The sequence below is a fragment of the Pinus tabuliformis genome, chromosome 8 (genome assembly GCF_031772625.1).
Source record: "Pinus tabuliformis cultivar Carrire ecotype Pingquan chromosome 8, CPIR1, whole genome shotgun sequence".
NCBI classification, from domain to species: domain Eukaryota; kingdom Viridiplantae; phylum Streptophyta; class Pinopsida; order Pinales; family Pinaceae; genus Pinus; species Pinus tabuliformis.
This window is the reverse complement of record NC_142294.1, coordinates 2076922358-2076942611: the sequence shown is the minus strand read 5'-3', so window position 1 is coordinate 2076942611 and position 20254 is coordinate 2076922358. Positions and strand designations below refer to the sequence as shown.

Sequence of the window (20254 nt, the reverse complement as noted above, 5' to 3'; positions counted from 1 at the left end):
AAATGATGTACCATGGACATGTCACCCCCTTTAGAGGTTGAAACCACTTAATAGGGTCCTTGGTTAACACCCTATTGAGGTTGGAGAATTTTTACATGCCAAAGACCACTATGGAAGGGCATGCCACCATGAACTGCCCCATTGATCCCATGACTTGTAAGCTTTATTACTTGATTATTCTAATGACTTATTGTATTGGAGGGCAAGGGGATGTATCGAATCTTATGCAGGATTGCAGGTGGGTCTTCTTTTGGGCTTGGTCTTCCTATATGGGTTCCTAGCCCCTTAGAGGCCCACATTGACACTCGTAGGGTGAGCGTGGAGAGCCATGGGCCTCCACCATAGCAGGGATTACTTCATGGATCCCCAACATTGATCATTGATTGCTCGTGTTCCACCTTTGGATGATGATGATGCACCTGGTTCACCATGCCCATTCGGCTCCACACTTGAACGATAGACTTGGCATTTTCGATCCACTTGGAGACCCATGAGGATGTCTTTGTGACCCCACACCCAATTGGGAGCACCACAAGTTCTTGCTTGGAAAACAAGCGGCCAACCCCTTGCCCACTATGTTTGGAGTCCATTTCTACATCGTGGCACCCCTTGGACTTGATTTGGCTTTCTCAATGGTCCAACGACTCATTATGTTAATCATTCTACCCTCTTGAGAGACTTATCTTTACATTATTGAGCTATTTGGTGGGCTTGTCACCAAAATTATTGTTATTATGCACATTATTTTATTTTAGGGGCTCAAATAGGCCAATTAGGCTAAATCAAATTCATTAGAGAGTGTATAAATATAAGTGAGATGATTAATTTAGATCATCATCACTTGGATTGGGTTATTTGCTCTTGTGAGATTTTCACTATCCCTTTTGGAGGATGAGTTTGGATGTTATGGATGAATTTTGATGTTTGGATATCTCTCTCTTGTCTTGGAGCTTCATTATTGGCATAATTTGATGATTGGATATACTCTTTTGTACATGTAAGTGCTCTTTTCATGCTTATTCTTGTTATTTACTTTGTCACATGAATGTTGCTGGGATTTTCGCTATACAAGTCTAAAATTTACTGCTTTTCTATACGAATTAGTGGAAATTGTGATCTTTTATAGCATTGCATCATGTCATGGGCCATGTATGAATGGATGGATGTTCCTAGAGATAATTAATGTTAAATACATCTCGATAAGTCATCATTTATTGCAAACTGAAGTATAAAGTCCTTGCAACAGTTGTTCTCATGCTCTAAATGCCATGCAAAGTTGTTGAAGGCCTCCTTGATTGGGTGAATTCTTCCCAAACCATAAATTCTCCTTGACTCCATCTCTCCCAAAGGACAAGGCACTAATCCTCCATTGGTGATCATTTTCAATGCTTATTCTTTTCACCTCCCTCTTTTTCTAGGCCTAGCCTACATAGGTCACCTAGGGAATCTATTTTCTCACAATCTAGCCATACAAACACTAAGATTTTTGGTCCACAATTGCGCTGAGGTTTGCTTTAGAGGCCCTCCAAATTTGAAGCAAATCTGACGGTAGGATATTGAAATATAGCAAGCCCTAGCTCAAGGACCATTTCTTGCCCTAGTTTTCCCTTGGTTAGTGTCCTCATTAGGATCATTGAATTCAAACATCAAAGAAAATTTGTCCTTTGATCCTCTTCTCCTCCCTAATTAGCGCAAACCCATCATTGGGTGATCAACTCCATACCTTGACCTAATTTTGGGTTTGCTAGGTCTCGTGTGGTCCCAAAACCTATTGATGCCAATTCCACAATGATCACCCAAAGACCAATACTCCATAAGGATTTACAGGCCTAGGAATCATCTTTGCTAGATATATTCCCAAACCCTAGCCTTGAGAATCCTCTTAGCTCTCCATAGAGAGCATATCACCTTGCTTCTCGAGCAAGAAAGCCATATAATTGAGTCTCTCTTGTGAATAGGCCTTAGGAATCACTCCTTGCCCTCTCATTGTTCCATTCATCTAGTGATTCCCCTTTATACTGGGTGTCCTCCCATCGGTGAAAGTCTGTAAAGAGTAGGGAGCTTTAATTGAGGTGACAATGGGCTATTGCTCCATTTTTGCCCTTGACCTAGTAGTTGCTCTATAGGATCCCCTCCTAGGACCCCTGCTAGTTTGAGCGGTAACAGGAAACATGCAACCAAAATCGAGGTTTCCCATATAATGCCATCCCTAAAGCTTAGTAGCCAATAAAGGAGATCCCATGGGACTATTAGTTTTTGGTAGCATCAGAAGTGCTCTAGCCTTGAAAATTGGTGGAGAGGCCAAGGCACATGAGTTCTACAGAACCTAGAAACCGTTTGGTGAAATTCCACCCGAATTGTATTTCATTAAAATAATTAATATCTCTAATGGGGTCCCTAAGTCTAAACTTAGGGAAATTAAAATATTAATGGGCATTAATCAAAATATGAATGAGAATGATCTAGAAGGTGGATCAAGTCATATTTTACTTTTAGTCGTTGATTAGAGACTTAATCTTGGTTGTTGAAGACTCAACAGGAAAAGTATAAAATGGAGGCTTGGGGTTCATTTGGAAATACACATAGAGAGAGAGAGAGAATTGATTTGGAGTTCGATTTCTGGGGCTAGGAAGCTGAGAAATTCAAACTAAGTGATCATTCAACAGTAGAGGGGCATTGAGAATCTGGGAGAAGTACTTTTTGGAGAATACTGACAGAGAGGCGGAGAGAGCTTGTAGAGAGGTAGCGCAGTAGCCGGGAGAGCTAACGTTGGGCAAGTTTGGGCCCACGTAGTCCTGACGTAGAGCTAGGAGGGCTAGTGCAGAGCAAAAAAGCTACTGCTCACGCAAAATCCAAAACTGCCGGGAACAACTGGGATAACTGAGGCAGAGGGTAGAGAAGCTGACGTAGAGCATATGTAGGGCCAGCGTAGAAATAACCGGGGATAACTAGTCTTGTGCCGAATCAGTCAGAATTCTGTCGGTTGAAGTGAGGTAAAACTCACTCAGATTTTCCGCCAATATTTTCTCTGTAAAGGATTGCTAGATGAGCATCCTAGATTTGTATTCAGATATTTCTCCTGCATAATAATAAACCCTCAGAATCGCTGCACCAGTTTTCCCGCATTGGGTTTTTTCGTGGACTATTGTGTCCAAAAATAAGTGTGTCCTATGTATCTTGTTCTTTGCTTTGTTTTCTGTTTCATGAGATCAAACATTTAATCAATGTAGGCTACAGAAGTAATTTGCTTCAGTATTAAGGAGAATAACTTCATGATTAAAAATCAAGTAGGTGAAGTAGATTCAAATTTGCTACAATAGGGGTTCCTTCGAGTCTAGGAATTTTCACATGGTATCAGAGCATTGATTTTGAAACAGGAAGTGTAGATCAAGCGCTGAGCAGTGACGCTGAAAGCTGCACTTGGCAGCAATTCGAATCCCCTTGAAGGGATTGCGCAGTTCTTGTCGGAAAGTAGATTCGAGGAAATCTTTCTTTGAGTGAGACAACAGAGAGGTACGATTTCCAGTTTGTGAGTTTGCAGAGGCAGAGGGAGTGACATAGAGCCTCAACGCAGTGCTTGAAGGGCGCAGTTTCTGCCGGGGCAGAAATCCACTGGAAAAGAACAAAGACACGTAAAAGGGGAATTTGATTCTCAGAGAACTTTCCGCTAGAAAGTTCGAATTTCTCACTTGCTGAGCAGCCGAGTAGTGACTAGAGGAGTCAGTTCGAAAGTTGGGTGGGATGGCATTGCATGGGCTCAGAGATCAGGATAAGTTGGAAGGAGCTTCCAACTATGTCATATGGAAGACCAAAATCATAGTTGTTCTGGAGGAATATGATCTCGAGGCCTACGTCAATAGTGTTGTAGTTGTTCTTGCTGACAACGATCAAAAGAAGAAGTACAAGGCTGAGCAGGGGAAGGCAAAGAGGCTCATTCTCGATGGAGTTCGAGATCATGTGGTCTCACACTTGTAGGGCAAGGATACAACCCGAGAGGCCTTCTCTTCTATGTATGAAGGCTCTTTCGAACAATGGAATATGTATTTGGAGCAAAAGTTGCAGCAGATTTTGATGGAGAAAGGAGAAGGGGTGTACCTCTATCTTCAACGTCTTCAGGACACTCGAGACCAACTTGCTGCAGTGGGGTCCACTCAGCCAACCGTGATGGTGAGGATAGCCCTGAATGGAGTCTCAGATGAATCGCAAGTTTTCGTCCAAAGCATATTGGGCAGAGAAAAACTACCTTCATGGGAGGAGATGTGGGCGACTCTTCAACAAGAGAGTCAAGGAGGGACTTAGTGAAGGTCAACCTTTGTGGCAACAATGGGAGTGGCACAAAGACGAAGGAGGAAGAGGAAAACACAACTCTAGCATTGAAGGAACAAGAAGAGCTAAAGTGAAAGAAGGACATTTCGAAGGTGAAATGTTTCAGTTGTGGCAAGATTGGCCACAATGCATCCCAGTGTCCTTTGAAGAAAAAGGATAAGGATGAGAAACATGATTCTAAGGCTGCTTCAACAAAGATTGATGAGGATGAGTTTGCCATGAGTGTCCACGTATCTCCAAGAGGGAGATGGGGCGATATTGAGCTATAGTCGAGAGGACTACATGTGGGCAGGATCCTTGAGGACCTCTTGGATCAATTCCTTGCTACAGGAGCCCAAGATTCAGCAATAGCGAGATGGACTTAGTGTTAGATGATGCAATGGATTGTTTGGAGGACAAATGCAGTAGTTGGGGACCAGAGACTGATCAACGCAAAGCAAGGTTGGTAGTAGTGTAGTTGGCATAGTGCAGGAGTCAGCAGCAGTGTAGAAGATTTAGAGGGTCAGAATCAGCAACAGTTAGATTCCGACATTCATTGTATTATGTTGAACACAGTTAGGTTCAACTAATTTTGGATGTTTTTCAGTTGCTTCTCTCAGCGATTGAGTTAGAGTACAGATGCAGTGTTAGTAGTGGTAGTGCTAGCAGCAGAGCAGATGCAGCGTTTGAGAGGGAGCTATAGTACAGATGTAGCAGTGGCACTGGCAGTGTCATGGGCAACAATAACACAGTGTTGGTGGTAGCAGCAGTGCAGAAAGGAAGTGCTTCAAAAACAAAGCAACATGCAGGTGGACATTGTTGCTAGAGCACTTTCCTCGCTAAGAGGGAGTGTTAGTTTTTGGTGGCATCAGAAGTGCTCTAGCCTTGAAAATTGGTAGAGAGGTTAAGGCACATGAGTTTTGAAGAACCCATAAACCGTTTGGTGAACACAGTTAGGTTAAGTTAATTTTGGATGTTTTTTAGTTGCTTCTCTCAGCAACTGAGTTGCAGTACGGATGCAGTGTTAGTAGTGGCAGTGCTAGCAACATAGCAGATGCAACGTTTGAGAGGGAGTTGTAGTATAGATGCAGCAGTGGCAGTGGCAGTGTCATGGCAGTAGTACAGTAGCAACAACAACACAGTGTTGGTGGCAACAACAATGCAGAAAGGAGGTGTTTCAGAAACAGAGCAGCATGCAGGTGGAATTTATTGCTAGAGCACTTTCCTCGCTAAGAGGGAGTGTTAGTTTTTGGTAGCATTGGAAGTGTTCTGGCCTTGAAAATTGGTGGAGAAGCTAAGGCACACGAGTTCTAAAGAAGCGATAAACCGTTTGGTGAAATTCCACCTGGATTGTATTTTATTAAAATATTTATTATTTTTAATGGAGTTCCTAAGTCTAAAATTATGGAAATTAAAATATTAATGGGTATTAATCAAAATATGGGTGAGAATGATCTAGAAGGCGGATCAAGTCATGTTTTAATCTTAGCCGTTTATTAGAGACTTAATCTCGACAGTTGAAGGCTCAACATGAAAAGTATAAAATGGAGGCTTGGGGTTTATTTGGAAACACACATACACACAGAGAATTGATCTAGAGTTCGATTTCTGGGGCTAGGAAGCTAAGAAATTCGAACTAACTGATCATTCTGCAGCGGAGGGGTAGTGAGAATCAGGAAGGACTTTCCGGAGAATACTGACAGAGAGGCAGAGAGAGCTTGCAGAGAGGCAGCGCAGTAGCCGGGAGAGATGACACAGAAAAGCTGTCTGTCACGCAGAATACAGAATTGTCGGAATAGTCAAAACTGTTAGAACAACCAGGAGAGCTGACGCAGAGGCAGTGCAATAGCCGGGAGAGTTGACGCAGAAAAGTTGCCTGTCACGCAGATTCCAAAACTGTCGGAACAATGGGAACTGCCGAAACCACCGGAAATTGTCGAAACAATTGGAAGAGCTGACACAGAGGATAGAGAAGGTGATGCAGGGCTGACGCAGAGCCAATGCAGAAATAGCCGGGGTTAGCCAGTCTTGTGTCAGATCAGCCGAAATTCTGCCGGGTGAAGTGAGGTAAAACTCACTCAGATTTTCTGCCAATATTTTTCTCTGTAAAGGATTGCTAGATGAGCATCCTTGATTTGTATTTAGATATTTCTCCTACATAATAATAAACCCTCAGAGTTGTTGCACCGGTTTTCCTGCATTGGGTTTTTCCGTGGACTATTGTGTCCAAAAATAAGTGTGTCCTATGTATCTTGTTCTTTGCTCTGTTTTCTGTTTCATGACATCAAATAATTAATTAGTGTAGGCTGCAGAAGTAATTTGCTTCAGTATTCAGAAGAATAACTTGATGAATATTTAAAAATCAAGTAGGTGAAGTAGATTCAGATTTGCTGCAGTAGGGGTTCCTTCGAGTCTAGGAATTTTCACACCTAGGACCCCTGCTAGTTTGGGTGGTAACATTTTTCGCACCGTTGTCGGGGAGGAAGTAGTTCTGCATTCCTAGTGAATCATTGAGGAATTGATTCATAAACGACATTTCAAATATTCCTCCAACGACTCCATTCATTGTCCAAACCCCTAGTTTGCTTGAAGGTGACAACATTCCTCCTTTAACTAGGGTCGCTGCAAGAAGGGGAGAACAAACTCCATCACTCGTTAGAACTAGCCTTCTCCCTGAATTTGAAAAGGTCGTTGATCTCACCCCCAATATGGCAACAAAATCTAGCACTGACCTAAACCAAGATCAACCCAAAATGTCACAAAGTAGGAGGCATTTTGTTAGTGTCTTTGCACCTTTGACTTTGAGTGACAAACCTAAGCTTTCATCTGAGAAATACAATAATTGGTTCCCCAAGTTTAAGGGTGATGCTACCATAAGTGCCCGTGACCATATTGAATTTTACTGGGCCATCTGAGTATTCAACAAAGACAGGGTCATGATGTTATTTGCCTTATCTTTTGAAGGACAAGCGAGGGAATGGTACCTTAGTCTTCCCCTAGGATGCATAGAAAACTTTGACCAACTTGAAGATATCTCCATGAAAAGATGGTCGTGTGATGCCCAGGGGACTTTCATTATGGAGAAATTTTACCAAATAAGTAGGGGAAGGGAAGACATCAAGGAATTTATCCAAAAATTTGATAGGGTGGTTAGGGATATCCTTAACTATCTGATATCCCCTGATGCTAACATACTTGACAAATTCATTAAGGTTGTGGGTGGTCATCTAACATATGCATTGAGAGATAAGAAACCTAAGGCCCTGGCCGAGGCTAGGGAAGTAGTAATGGAAGTTGAACAAACCTGAGAGTTGCCAAAATGGATGTAGATGAACATCCCAAGGTTAAGGTTGAGGGCAAGAAAGGTAAATCCAAGGACCATACTGAAGAGACCCTTTTAGTGCTCCTTATGAAAGTCGATAAGCTAACTGAGAAGATGAACTCACGGGATAGAATCTACATGAACAAGCTCACCACCTTGGAAAGGGATCAAAAATCAAATCATATTCCTAAAGGCAAACCTTTCCCTAGGAAACAAAGTGACGAAGACGAACCAAGCCCATCCTAGGTTCTAAACACTTTGGCTCCAACAAACACTATGGAACAAGAATCATCTTCTGAGGATGAGCAAAGTGACGAGGAAGAGAGTGAGGATGAAGAAATCAATGAGCAAGCTAATATCATTGAATCTGAAGCCGTCAACATTTTGCTAGGTGTCTCATACACTCATCCCCCCATTAGTGAAGTGACCATCAAGGAAGAAAAGAATGAGTCAATCCTTAATGTTGATGATAGTGGGAGATTTAAAGGGATCTAATACTCAAAAAGTGTTAAATTTAGGTATGTTCTATGCTTAGAGCAATTTAATTCAATTTTCACAGTTAGCTCAATATCTTTTCCAAATTAGCAATCACATCAGCATTAAAGTAAACTGCAGATAGAACATAAACATAAATCGCAGAAGACAAGCCAAGACAAGAGGACACAAGATGTGGCTCTAGCCAGGGACAAACCCCAATGTGGGGAAACGCTTTATCAATTGTTCTTATATGTTCTTCAATAGTTCAGCAAAGAGAGAGAGAGAGAGAGAGAGATAGTACATTTACAACAGTAGTCAACACTTTGACTTATCTAGATAAGAGCATAGATCATCTCTAAGAAGATGATACATGGGATTAGTTGAAGACAAGCTGCTTCAACTGATTCTCTAAGGTGACTCCTTCACCTACCATCGTGCTGCATCTCGTCATCATGCTGCAACTCACCGTGCTGCACCATGCTGCACCCATCATCACAGTGCTAGACCTAATGACCATGCTGTGCACTTCATGCTGTTGCCCCTGTCACTGTGCTGCTCCAATCACTAAGCTGCTCTCATCACGGATCTGCACCCAATGCTGCACTCATCACTAATCTGCACCCAATGCTGCACTTATCATGTTGCATTCATTACTGCATCCAATATGCTGCTTTACACTCACCAATCTTCGCCGCTTACTGTGGCTTACAGCCTAGCATAGCAGCTAGACTCCTTCAAAGTGCAGTCAACTAACAGTCACAATGTCTCCCTTAATTTGTCTGCAATTGTCCTCTAAGGGAAGGCTGTCACTGCCTTCCACAAGCCTATCCTCCATTTATTACAACATGTATATATCTGACATGCCATACATCAGACTGAAGATGTCGCTTTCATGTGTTCATTAGATAACATACAACCTAGAGAGCAGACTTCATTGTTTCTTCTTTATGACAGTAAATTCCCTAAACCCTAAACCCTAAACCCTAAACCTTAAGTAATAAAAAAATTTGGTGCCTAAGAGACCATAATAAAAAATTACTTGAAAAGGTCAAGAAGTCTAAAGATACAAGGAAAAAATTATAAGGAGAAAAGGAATGTCTCGAGAAGAAATTCAACGAGAATCTATCCGAGAAAGAAAAAAAAATATGCACTTAAAAGGCCTAAATCAAAGGTTATTAGAACAAATCAAGTGTTTAAAAGATGAAAAGCTTGAATACCAAAATAAAGTTGACTCAGATAACGAGGAAATCTCACGTCTTAGAAACCATAATCAAAGTCTACTCACTCAAATTAAGAAACTTAAGGATGATAAGAAATCGTTGAAAAACAAATTAGAACTTTTCACGAAAGAAGTATTGAAGTTTTTAGTACATGTTGAAGAAAAAGGAACAAACAGAGATCCTATTAAGCCCACAGTTCAGACAAATCCAAATCCAATTGAAGTGAAGACATACTTAGAGGTTGTAGTTCAAACAATGGAAATTCCAAGTGATGATTTAGTAACCAACTCAACAACAACAATACTTGAATTAAATCAAGAAATTGCTAGACACTTGATAAGGGAAAGTCCAACCAAAAGAACTCCTTATCGACATCCGAATCACAAGAGAAGACAACTAAGTCAGTCTACATATTTGAACCATTTAGAAAGAAAACAACAAATTTGTGTTCCAAAGGACACTGAAGTTTGCAGAATCCAATACTATGATAACAATTCATTACAAAATTCTAGTGATCAAAAGATTCCACAGAAGATTAATCTAGGATGGTCAGATCCATTCTCAGTCCGACAATTTTGTTTATCACTCAGATGATCATATCGTCTTGTATCAACGAAGATGAAAGTATTGAGACGAGAAGATATTCGAAACAAGAAAAGAGATCAAGCCTTTCATCAGTAAGCTTTGAGGACAAAGCTTTTTGAAGAGGAAGGCAATGTTATGAATATAATTTATAGTAAAATAATAGAAATTAATGTAAACAATAATAAGCATAATTAATGATTAATTAACTAAATAGTAGTAATGAAGGGTCCCTAAGGACATAACCATTGTGAAGAGGTATCTACCTGGGGTATATAAGCAGGCCTTCACCCTCATTGTAATCATCTCATCAATTCTTTTATATAATATTCAATATACAATTACTTATCCTACTATGAATGTTTACGTCTTCGAAGTATTTTGAAGAATATCGCTGTATATACGAACTTTGTTCGTTACATTGGTATCAAAGCACTCCTTATATGAACTTTGTTCATTACAGTAGGGCCTCGGAACTGGGCCCTAGGAGGTTGATGAAACTAAAAGAAAAGGTAAAAGCAAATAATGCCCACAAATTAAAAACAAGGAAAGATCAAAATGCAAAAGATGGCCGAGATATACACATTTGCACGTGGGCAAAAGCCTAGCATGAACTCTACCTCTCTCATTATGGCCATCACCCGGTTCCTAAGCACATGTTGCTCTTCATATTATGAGAAGGAACCCTTGCTTGTCCCAACCCTGGTGGGCAATGAGCTGTCTCACCCTTAAGGGGGTAATCATTGGACTTGATTTTTAGTGAGGAGTTCGAATATGTAATCAAATTTGACATGCATTCCCTCCTAAAAATAGTATTGTCTCACATGTTACCTGAAGGTAGCTCATTGTGAGCTTGCAAGGATCTCAATTATACCATAATCACTGACATATGAGACTTTGGATCCTATCTCTTAAAAAGTAGGGGTTTTCCTAAAAATAACAACTTTCTCCAATCTGATGAAACTCTGTGCAAAGTTTGTATCTGAACTGTTGATGTTATTAGCTCGGATATGTGCTTCTGCATAGGTTTGGTGTCATGGCATGCAGAAGATGTCAGATTGTCTCTTTAGGTGCTTGTTTGAGAGGAGTAAGTGTTATTATGATATTTTCTGAAGCCTAACTTGGGAAAATCACATTAATTAATTAAATTAATTAATGTTGACTATTGGGCTAAGTTTAAGGATAAATAATTTAATTATTTAAGTAACTTAGATCTAATCTCTATCATTGATTTAAGTCGGTCAGGAATTAATCGTAGTCATCTATCACTTTGGAGATTGAAGGTTAGGGATGAAATTATAAAATAATCCTGAAAGAGAGGCCAGGTCACGTTTGTTAAATTATCCTAAAACCAGCTATCTAAGCAAACAGATCAGATTTAGTTACTTGATGGAATTATTAATTCTTGCATTCAGTGGAAAACAATACAAGTAATCACACACTGCACAATTATTTCTGCTCTTCTAGATCAGTTCAACATTTAAAAATATGTTCAGAACTTATAAGAGTTACCTTACAGGGAAAATGGCTCTGAGAAATGAAATCAAATGAACAACAAACCTAAAAATTTCAGCCTGTACAGAAATCAAGGCAAGTTGCTTTGCAATCTGTATGGTTGTACAGAACCCTTACGACCTTCCCTGCATCCTGTACGACTATACGGATTTCGCACGACCAATTGTATGGTCTTCTCTGCTGGGTTGTATGAATGCTCTTCTCCTTGCTGCTGATTGGCTGCCTTTTTGCTGAACTACTGCTGAAACTCCTTGCCAATTGCGAAACTCCTTGCCAGACTTCCCCATGCAATCATCATTGGTTAGCTTTCAAGTGTTTAGAGCTTGCAAAAAATGATAATAGAGTTGAATGTGCTAATTCAACTTCACTTATGCATTAGCTATCTTTCTTTTAGGTTGACAAAAATAAATAAAACTTTAATCACTAGAGCTATTGTCTTCTCCCCATGGTAAATTTCCATCCATTCCTTATGTATCCTTATACTTGTTGATTAATGAGCATTGGAAAGTTAGGTGGATACAATTATCATTGCAACTTTCCACTTGTCTATAATCTGATTACACAAGTACACAAATACATTCATTCCCTTTTTATTTATAATTAAAATTTACAATGGACAAACATAATTGTATGCCTAATGCAACACATTGTTATAAGGTTATATTGGTGATTTAAGTTGTCTATTTGCAAAGAGTCTTGTAGACAATTTGATTATATATGATTAAACCAATTATTTTGGAGGAGATACTTGTGTATTTTATGATCTTTGATTTGGGAAATTAAGTTGATGGAATAACTTTTTTAGAACATGAGTTGGCATCTACCATTTTGTCTATAATTTGAGGTTTCTTTGGAAGTGAATTTCACAATGTTATCGTGCTGCTATAATTTTAATATCTTATTTTCATTATTTGCAGGTTTGGAATGGATATCTTTTCACCTGGTGCTTTCAGAATATATATCCTTTCAATCATAATTAAATCATGAGCATTCCTTTGGTTATGTTTAGTTTTTTTAAACAATCAAACTATTAAATAATCTCAGCTTTTTAGGTGCAAATGTGCTTTTTCTTCTGTACTATTGCTTATGTTTCTCCATCATGTTTAGGTGGTTTTCTTGACCATTAGTACATTTTTTGGACTCGGAATGAACATTTTCACTATGTTTCTCATTCTTTTAAGTGCAATGGTTAGATGGAGAAAGGTGAGTGGACAATACATTTATGGAGAAAGGGCCATCCATTATTTGATATGTGCTTATTGATTAACTTGTGGTTGCAACAAAATTTGGAATCACTTGACATCCTATTTGTATCTATAACATTTTAAAGCTAGTGTATCTGAAAATGCATATGATATTCACTATGAATAGTTATTACATTCACTAGGGTTGAACTAGAAAACTTTTTGGACTAATGGTGCCAAAATCAACTATATGTTGTGAGGGTGTACAAAATATGGATAGGAATGCTACAGCTGAGTTGAAAAGAACATTGCCCATTGTTCTCTCCCACACTCTCACTTATATGTGTAAAAGTCCCAAGCACAAAGTGAAAACCTAGGGGAAACTTTGAGGGGCTACCCACTATTACCTCAATAACTTTCTCTCGCACTTTAGTTTAGTTCTTCTCCAACACAAGGGGGATATCCTTAGGTTTGGATTGCTAAGACTGTGACAAGGAGGCTAAGTCATGTAAAATATGATTTGTTTTCCTAGATCGACTAACCTCTCCAAGAAAAATGATAAAATAATCTTGGGGTCCTCTAGATCCATGCTTTTCTCCAAGGCAAAATAATAAAATATTTAACTCTTCAACCACCTCGACAACTTTTTCCGAAAATAGGCAAAAGTGGTTTTGGACCCACTTTTTCTACAATGAATGATATTAAAGTAGTAATTTCTCATGATAACCTCAATTGACAAGTCAACAATGCAGGAAATAATAAGGCAGCTATGTCACATGTGGCCTCTCCAAAGTGGATGCCCTGTTTAAAGATAGCCTCAAAACATGCAAAGTTTTGCTCTATGTGCAAGGCATCCATGACCATGTGCATGCATTAATTTGACTCTTCCCAAATAATGGAAATGCTCAAGCAACGGGGGGGCATTCTTCAAAAAAGTTGGTAAAAAATGTTGCAAGAATTTTAACATAGTATATTTGTAACCTCTATAACTTGCTCTATATTGGTTAGAAATTATATTATGACCACAATTTGGAAATCCCACAACTATTTTGCAACTATTAGTATTGATTTGGAAACAATTTGGGCATTTGGTCAAAGATATTTGCTTATGATCTAGGATGCCCCTCCAAAACTCCTCCAGAAGTGGATATCATGGATAAGTGTGCAAGCAACAAACCAACAATTATTAGAACACTCCTCAATCATTGGTAACCTCAACATGTGTGCCAAGGCATAGATTGATGTGCAAGATTACCAAATTGATCCACTAGATTCATAACACAAGGGGTTGACCCAAATAAAGCAAGCCAAATCATGTGAGATGCTTCAACATATGTGCAAATAAGAGGGAATCAATGGACCACTAAGAATGGTACTTCAACTAGATCCATGTGCTAGGAATATCCAATCAAGCAAAGACATCCACGTAGTGAGGCTGTAACCATGCTAGACCATGTCAAACATAAGCATTGAGAGGACTAAAACCCATCCAGAAGTGACTTTACAGGAAGAGCACTCTCCTAAAACTAGGAGTCCATTTCAAGATCTCATCCTCATGATGAACCAATCCATAAGCACTATGACGTCCATCCAATGTAGCCTAGTATCATCGAATATCTTCAGTTGCTAGCCACTGTGAGGGCTGGATCAATCATAAGACAAAGTGCAAAGGTGGAGTGCTTACTCTAGATGAAGTGTGCATATGCTAAATATGCCATTACCATGCTAATCATGCGCATATGACCTAGGGCATTTCCCCACAGGAATCTCTAAACCATGAAAAACACACGAAATGCATCAATAAAGCTATTGGAACCATGTGAAAGGGGGTCAATGTGCTTGGTGCTCTCAAAGTGAATGAAACTAATTGTATAAATGTGCAATCCTAATGTAGAGTAGATCCCCATGTGCTATGAAATCAACCTCTAGACAATTTGTATCTCCCTAATGTTAATTTCTTCTAAACCTAGTACCAAACATTTTATTAACCTAGTAGATTGCTGATCTACTGAATAAATGCACAACTAGGTCCTTAACACAATTAGCAGAAGCAAAATTACACCAATCTCAATCACAAGTGACACAAGCAATCTACCCAATCAACAGTTCTTTATTAATAACCTAGAACCTACTTGTGCTCTCTTGTGATAATGACCCAACTGAAGAAAATACAATTACAACATACCCTGGATTTGATCAAGCTTATCAAGCCCTAGATCTATCCTTAGTCCCCTTGGTTGATCTGGGTCTTCTATGTTGCAATTTTGCACTTTCCTTAGACTTGACATGCCCGAGTATCACACTTCTCACTTGAGAAAATTCCTCTCCCAATGTCTAGTGCTGTTGTATGGTGTGTCTTCTTCTCTCTTTAGCCTTTTATAATTTTACATTGAAATAAATCTCTAACCCTAATCTCAAAAATGATTGACGACAGATATTAGATCTCGCCTCACTTGAGATCAACGACTAAGATTAGAACAAAATCATTAAAGTAAATTACCTTACTTTTGCTAAGTTTCTTTAGTTCGATTAGTCAACATAATTAATTATGCGCTTTCCCTAAGTTAGACCTAGGCTATGTTACAATAACAACTTGCTCACACTTGAGCAATTGTCCTAAGGAGGTTTTGGGCGACTTCTAGATGCGTAGACACTTACGTTGAAATTATGATGTTCTATGCTGTAACAATTACTTATTTCAAAAGCTTCTTTCTGCTGCAATATTAGTTAAGCAGTTGTAGATAGAACATAAACCAAATGCACAATAGAAGATAGTCAAGAACAGAGATGAGGCAGAGAATTTAGGTCCAATGACCATGGCAAAACCCACAAGGGGAAAACCCAACCAGATTCTTCTTCTATTAGATATCAATTGTTCAACAGAGATACAAAGTACATTGAGAGGTCAAGAGAATGAGTAAATTCACCCAAATATGAACAATCTGTAGCATGAAGATCACTGGTAGTAGCAGATGATGCAAACACTGAATCAACCTTCAAGTTCTGCTCTTACTCTCCAAGTCACTCTCTCTCGCAAAAAATCTCTCCAACTCTCTCTCTCTCAAGTTTGAATCCTTCTTGCACAATGCACAAGTAGTGAGTAGATGAGATGATATGAGATACATATATAGGAGAAGCAAAAAATTCTGGCCATAAAGGAGGAGTAATATGCATGCCTCGAGGAAGAGTAACATATGCCATTTAGGGAGTTTAACTCATGCCATTATGAAGAGGCAACACATGCCTTGTAACTTATGTCATTAAGAGGAAGGCAATGCATGCCTAGATTGGGGAATCTCACATGGCTTAGTAACTTATGCCATAAAGGAGAGAGGGTAACGAATGCCATTTAAGGAGAGATACACATGCCTTTGTAACTTATACATTTAAGAGAGAGTGTAACATATGCTTTAAGGAGTGCATAAGAGGAATCTTTTATGACATGCTTTAATGAGTGTGTGATAGGAATATGCCATGCTTTTAATGAGTGCGTAAGAGAGAGTGTAACATATCCATTAAGTGAGAGAGAGTAACATATGCATTAATTGAGGGGAGCTACATATGACATGGTTGAGTGCCATGATCGAAGGCATGATTGAGAGACATGAATTTTCTTTTAATAATAATATAATAGTATCATAAAGGATAATAATACTAATAATAATAATATTGATGGTTAAGTCGAGATTGAACTATTAGGATTAATTAAAGATAAGTTAAGTGATTTTCCATCAACTATACTTGATTACCAATTGATGCAAGGTGATTTACTATTTTTGGAAAGTCATGCTTGAGATGAATATTCTATTTTTAGAAAGTCACTCTGGAATTGTCAGAAATGAAATTTTATTTAAAGAAATTCATCCTTGAGCTGTCAATTTTCAACAACTTAGGCCTATATGGAGGTACCTACCCGAGCTACAAACATCAACACTCCCTCTTAGCATGGGAGGTACTTCTGCCACTTGGAATTGGCTTCGATCCTGGAATTGCATCTATTGCCATGGCTACTCCCTTTGGATTGGAAGCCTTTCATGCCACTTGGTTCAAAAGTATCCTTGAAGACTTGCTCCCCTTAGACTTGTTCCTAGAAGCCTCTTGCTCTTGAACATCCTATAAGTTAATTTCATACGAAGAGAACTTCTTGATAGATTTGGAGGAGTCTGTTGACTGCTCCTCCCGACCTGAACCCGAGGTTTGACTCTCGATAAATTGCTCAACCTTAGAGCTTCCTGCTTCTTGCTCTTTGTCACTGCTTTGCTTTTTTCCATTGCTCGAATAGGCTGGCCCTTTAGCTTATACAGGTTACTCTCTCTAACTCCAATGACATGTCCCTCATGAGAGCTAGATCACATGGGTCTGATTAGTGCTTGTCCATCTTAGAACGCTACACAGAACCCCTTCTTCTATATCATGGATACTAAGAGGAAACTCCACCCTAGTTTTGGCACCCATAGCACGTCTTTCACTTTCTAACATGCCTCCTTACTCGAGCTGAAATATCACTATTCCAACCTCCTTCACTACATGATTCGTATCAACTGTTGGAAATAATACTGAGAGGGGGGGGTGAATCAGTATTATCAGATCAATCAAACTTTTCTATTTCATACTCAGAAACATATACGCTACTTCAATTAAGTGAACCCGCGTGTACACGCTACTGTGTCTAATGAAACCCGCGTATATCCAGAGATCTTATAATTCAGTTATCTTAATCTTCAGTAAATGCATCAGATCATTATTAAGCATATTAACAGTAAACAGGTGCAGAATAACAGAACAGAACATCACACAAGAGCCACACACATGAACACCATGATATAAGGTGGAAACCCAATGTGGGTGAAAACCACCTGCTGCAATTCGTCTCTTTCTTCTTTAATAAGAAACTTCTTTTACAATGCACTGGTGCAGTCATTTACCAGCACGCAGGCTGCAACCTGCAGAGGGCTACAACCCTCATAGCTTTTGTACTAGCCGATCCATTTACTAGTACGTAGGTGCCAACCCTACAGAAGGCTACAACCTTCACTCGTTTTCCAGCTGCTCCTGGAAGGGAGCTACAACCCCCCTTGGCTCTTGTACTGGCTGATATGTTTACCAGTACGTAGGTGCCGGCCTACGATCTTCCCGGGACCATGTTTCATACATTTTCATACTAGATCCATAAGACAATCATCATTGTAGTACAACCTGCATCATCAATCACTGAAATACCCAATTCTGAATCACTGTAACCCTGTCAACAACAACCAGACAACATAACAACAACCAGATCCAACTCCATCTTCAAATATCATACTTCACATTGTATACGCTACTTGGATGACCCCAACCTGCGTGTATACGCTCTTTTACCAAAACCAACTCGCGTACAGATCTATAAATTCAACCTTAAAACTCTGCAGCTATATCAGACATCAAAGCATACCCAGATCATAATAATAAACATGCGTCAGTAGATCTAGTCTATCCAGAGTCAAACCATATGAAGATAATCATTCCAAGCCTTGAGATCTCGTTCCATCATTCATCATCCTCCACATGGGTGAAACCTTGGTTCAGATCACCAACCCATAACCAGCACTTGGATCACACACTTTCTCAGATCTTCATCACTCACACTTGCTCACCCTTGCACACTTTGGCCTAGTGATCTTTTCCTTATATAGCCTTAGGCCTTGCTCAATGCCAAGAGCCAAAACCATAGTAACACAATACCATCAACTTCAATACTAGGGATCGACACGCCCGTCGAGACACAATGGTCCGAAACCATAGGCACAACTTCCAAGGACTAACCGCCATGGACCAAAGGTACGTTTCCACATACACGCGCTTTTGCTGAAGCCAACCTGCGTGTACACGCTGATTCGCCTTGCTGAACCTGCGTATATCTCTTTCTTGTCCTGCTGTACTGAGATCTGTCCATTAGTTAAGTTGTCATCACCTGTACCAGTCTCTGAGCACCTGTACCAACCTCTGAGTGAGTTGCCATCAAGGACAACACTTGAATCATAATGCCAACATCAACATTAAACTCCACATGGAATTTTGAGTTCCACTCAGTGAGGCTGTCAAACAACTCTTGTGCTTCTGTCATATGTCGTATGGCTCCACTATCTAGTAGCCGTGCATCGACTAGTAAGGTACCCGAGGAAAGATAGGAAACACATGTGAACTCAGTTTCAAATTTCTTGGCAAACTCTTCTTGAGCTTTTGTTGACACAACTACAGTTGATTGTGTACCCTTTCTGTCCTTCTTTTCTGGGCACTTTGAAGCATAGAGTCTCTTCTTATGACAAGCAAAACACTTGACCTTAGTCAAGTCCTCCTTCATCTTTGGTTGTGAAGTAACTCCTCACTCCTACTGCTCGTGGCTTTTCCTTTGCTCTTTGTTGCATGTTCGGCAAGAGCAAGATTATCATCATCACTCTTTTGCTAGCCTCCTGATAGAGATTCCTCTCAAATCTCTTCCTGGATGAAATCATCCCATAGTCTATCCCAATCAGGAAGTTTCTCTCGTGCCATGATGCCCTTGATGAAAGGAGCCCATGGCTTCGTGAAGCCATTTAGGGCCATCCTCACCATCTCTCCATCTATCATTTTCTCCCCAGTTGTGGCAAACTCATCACGAACTTGTGTTATCTTCGTGAGATAAGTAGTCATTGTTACTGCTCTGTTTAGCGCACTACAGAAGATCGTACAATCTACTATGGTCGCCACGCGTAAGACAAAGGCCTCTTGTCACCTCGACCTAAATCCCCACTCTTTAGGCTTCAGCTCCTACCCACAAGGCCAAGGGAGGCTTCTTGAAATGTAACTTCAACCAACCAAAATAAGAACGATGCTTATAATGGGGCTAATGGCTGAAGGGTTGAATTTTGTATTTGTTGTCTCGCAGGCTTGATGTATAACTTTACAACACAAGATTAGCTAAACCAATGCACAAGTACACTAAAAATCAATACAACTTAGCAAGTAAATGATGGAAATTAGTGTACGAAAAATAAGCTAACCAAAAAATGTTTATTTATAAATGAATACTTGGTTAGACAATGTAATATCCCATTTTTTTGGTTTCCATTATGACGCAGTTAGGATGGGTTTCCAAGGATTAAAAGTGACATTAATTAGTCACTTTATTGAATAAAAGAGGGGAAAACTACTTAACTGGAGAATAAGACCAAAAAGGGGAAAAGTGACTTAAAATAAAATAAAAGAGTCACTTAATTAAAATAAAAGGAGAAGCTTCTAGAGTGGAAATAAAATAATAAAATAAAGTGCTTCTAGAAGGTTGGAGAAAGATCCATCAAATCTTTAAAGAGATGGGAAGCAAGTCATTTGGGATCATCTTGAATTGGTAGTATTTTCTGTTGGAGAAGTAGTTGGGAGTGTGGTTCTCAGCTAAAACACTTGGGTACTTTGTTGAGATTGGACGAAAAACCATCTCATCCTTTGGTGAATTCATTTAGAATTCACAAGTGCGTTTATCAGTTCCAGTTTCAATTTGGGAGGCCGAGATTAGTGTGTAAATTCCAAAGTCTGGAATCGTACTGCAATAACTGATATGATCTCTTCTATTTGTTAAATAAATTAAACAAATTATTTGCAGTTTCTTACAACAAATATTGAAATAAATTCAC

General features: G+C 39.4%; 1 protein-coding gene across 2 annotated transcripts in view; it reads left to right on the top strand.

Annotated features, from left to right (window-relative positions):
• Positions 1–20254, top strand: part of ABCC13 (multidrug resistance-associated protein 11) — a 547614-nt gene that overhangs the window by 9528 nt on the left and 517832 nt on the right. For both annotated transcript variants that reach the window (XM_089375024.1, XM_089375023.1), the window contains exons 2-3: positions 12339–12381; positions 12554–12624. In XM_089375024.1, coding sequence (XP_089231150.1) covers positions 12339–12381; positions 12554–12624 — 114 coding nt within the window. The remainder of the gene's footprint in view (positions 1–12338; positions 12382–12553; positions 12625–20254) is intronic.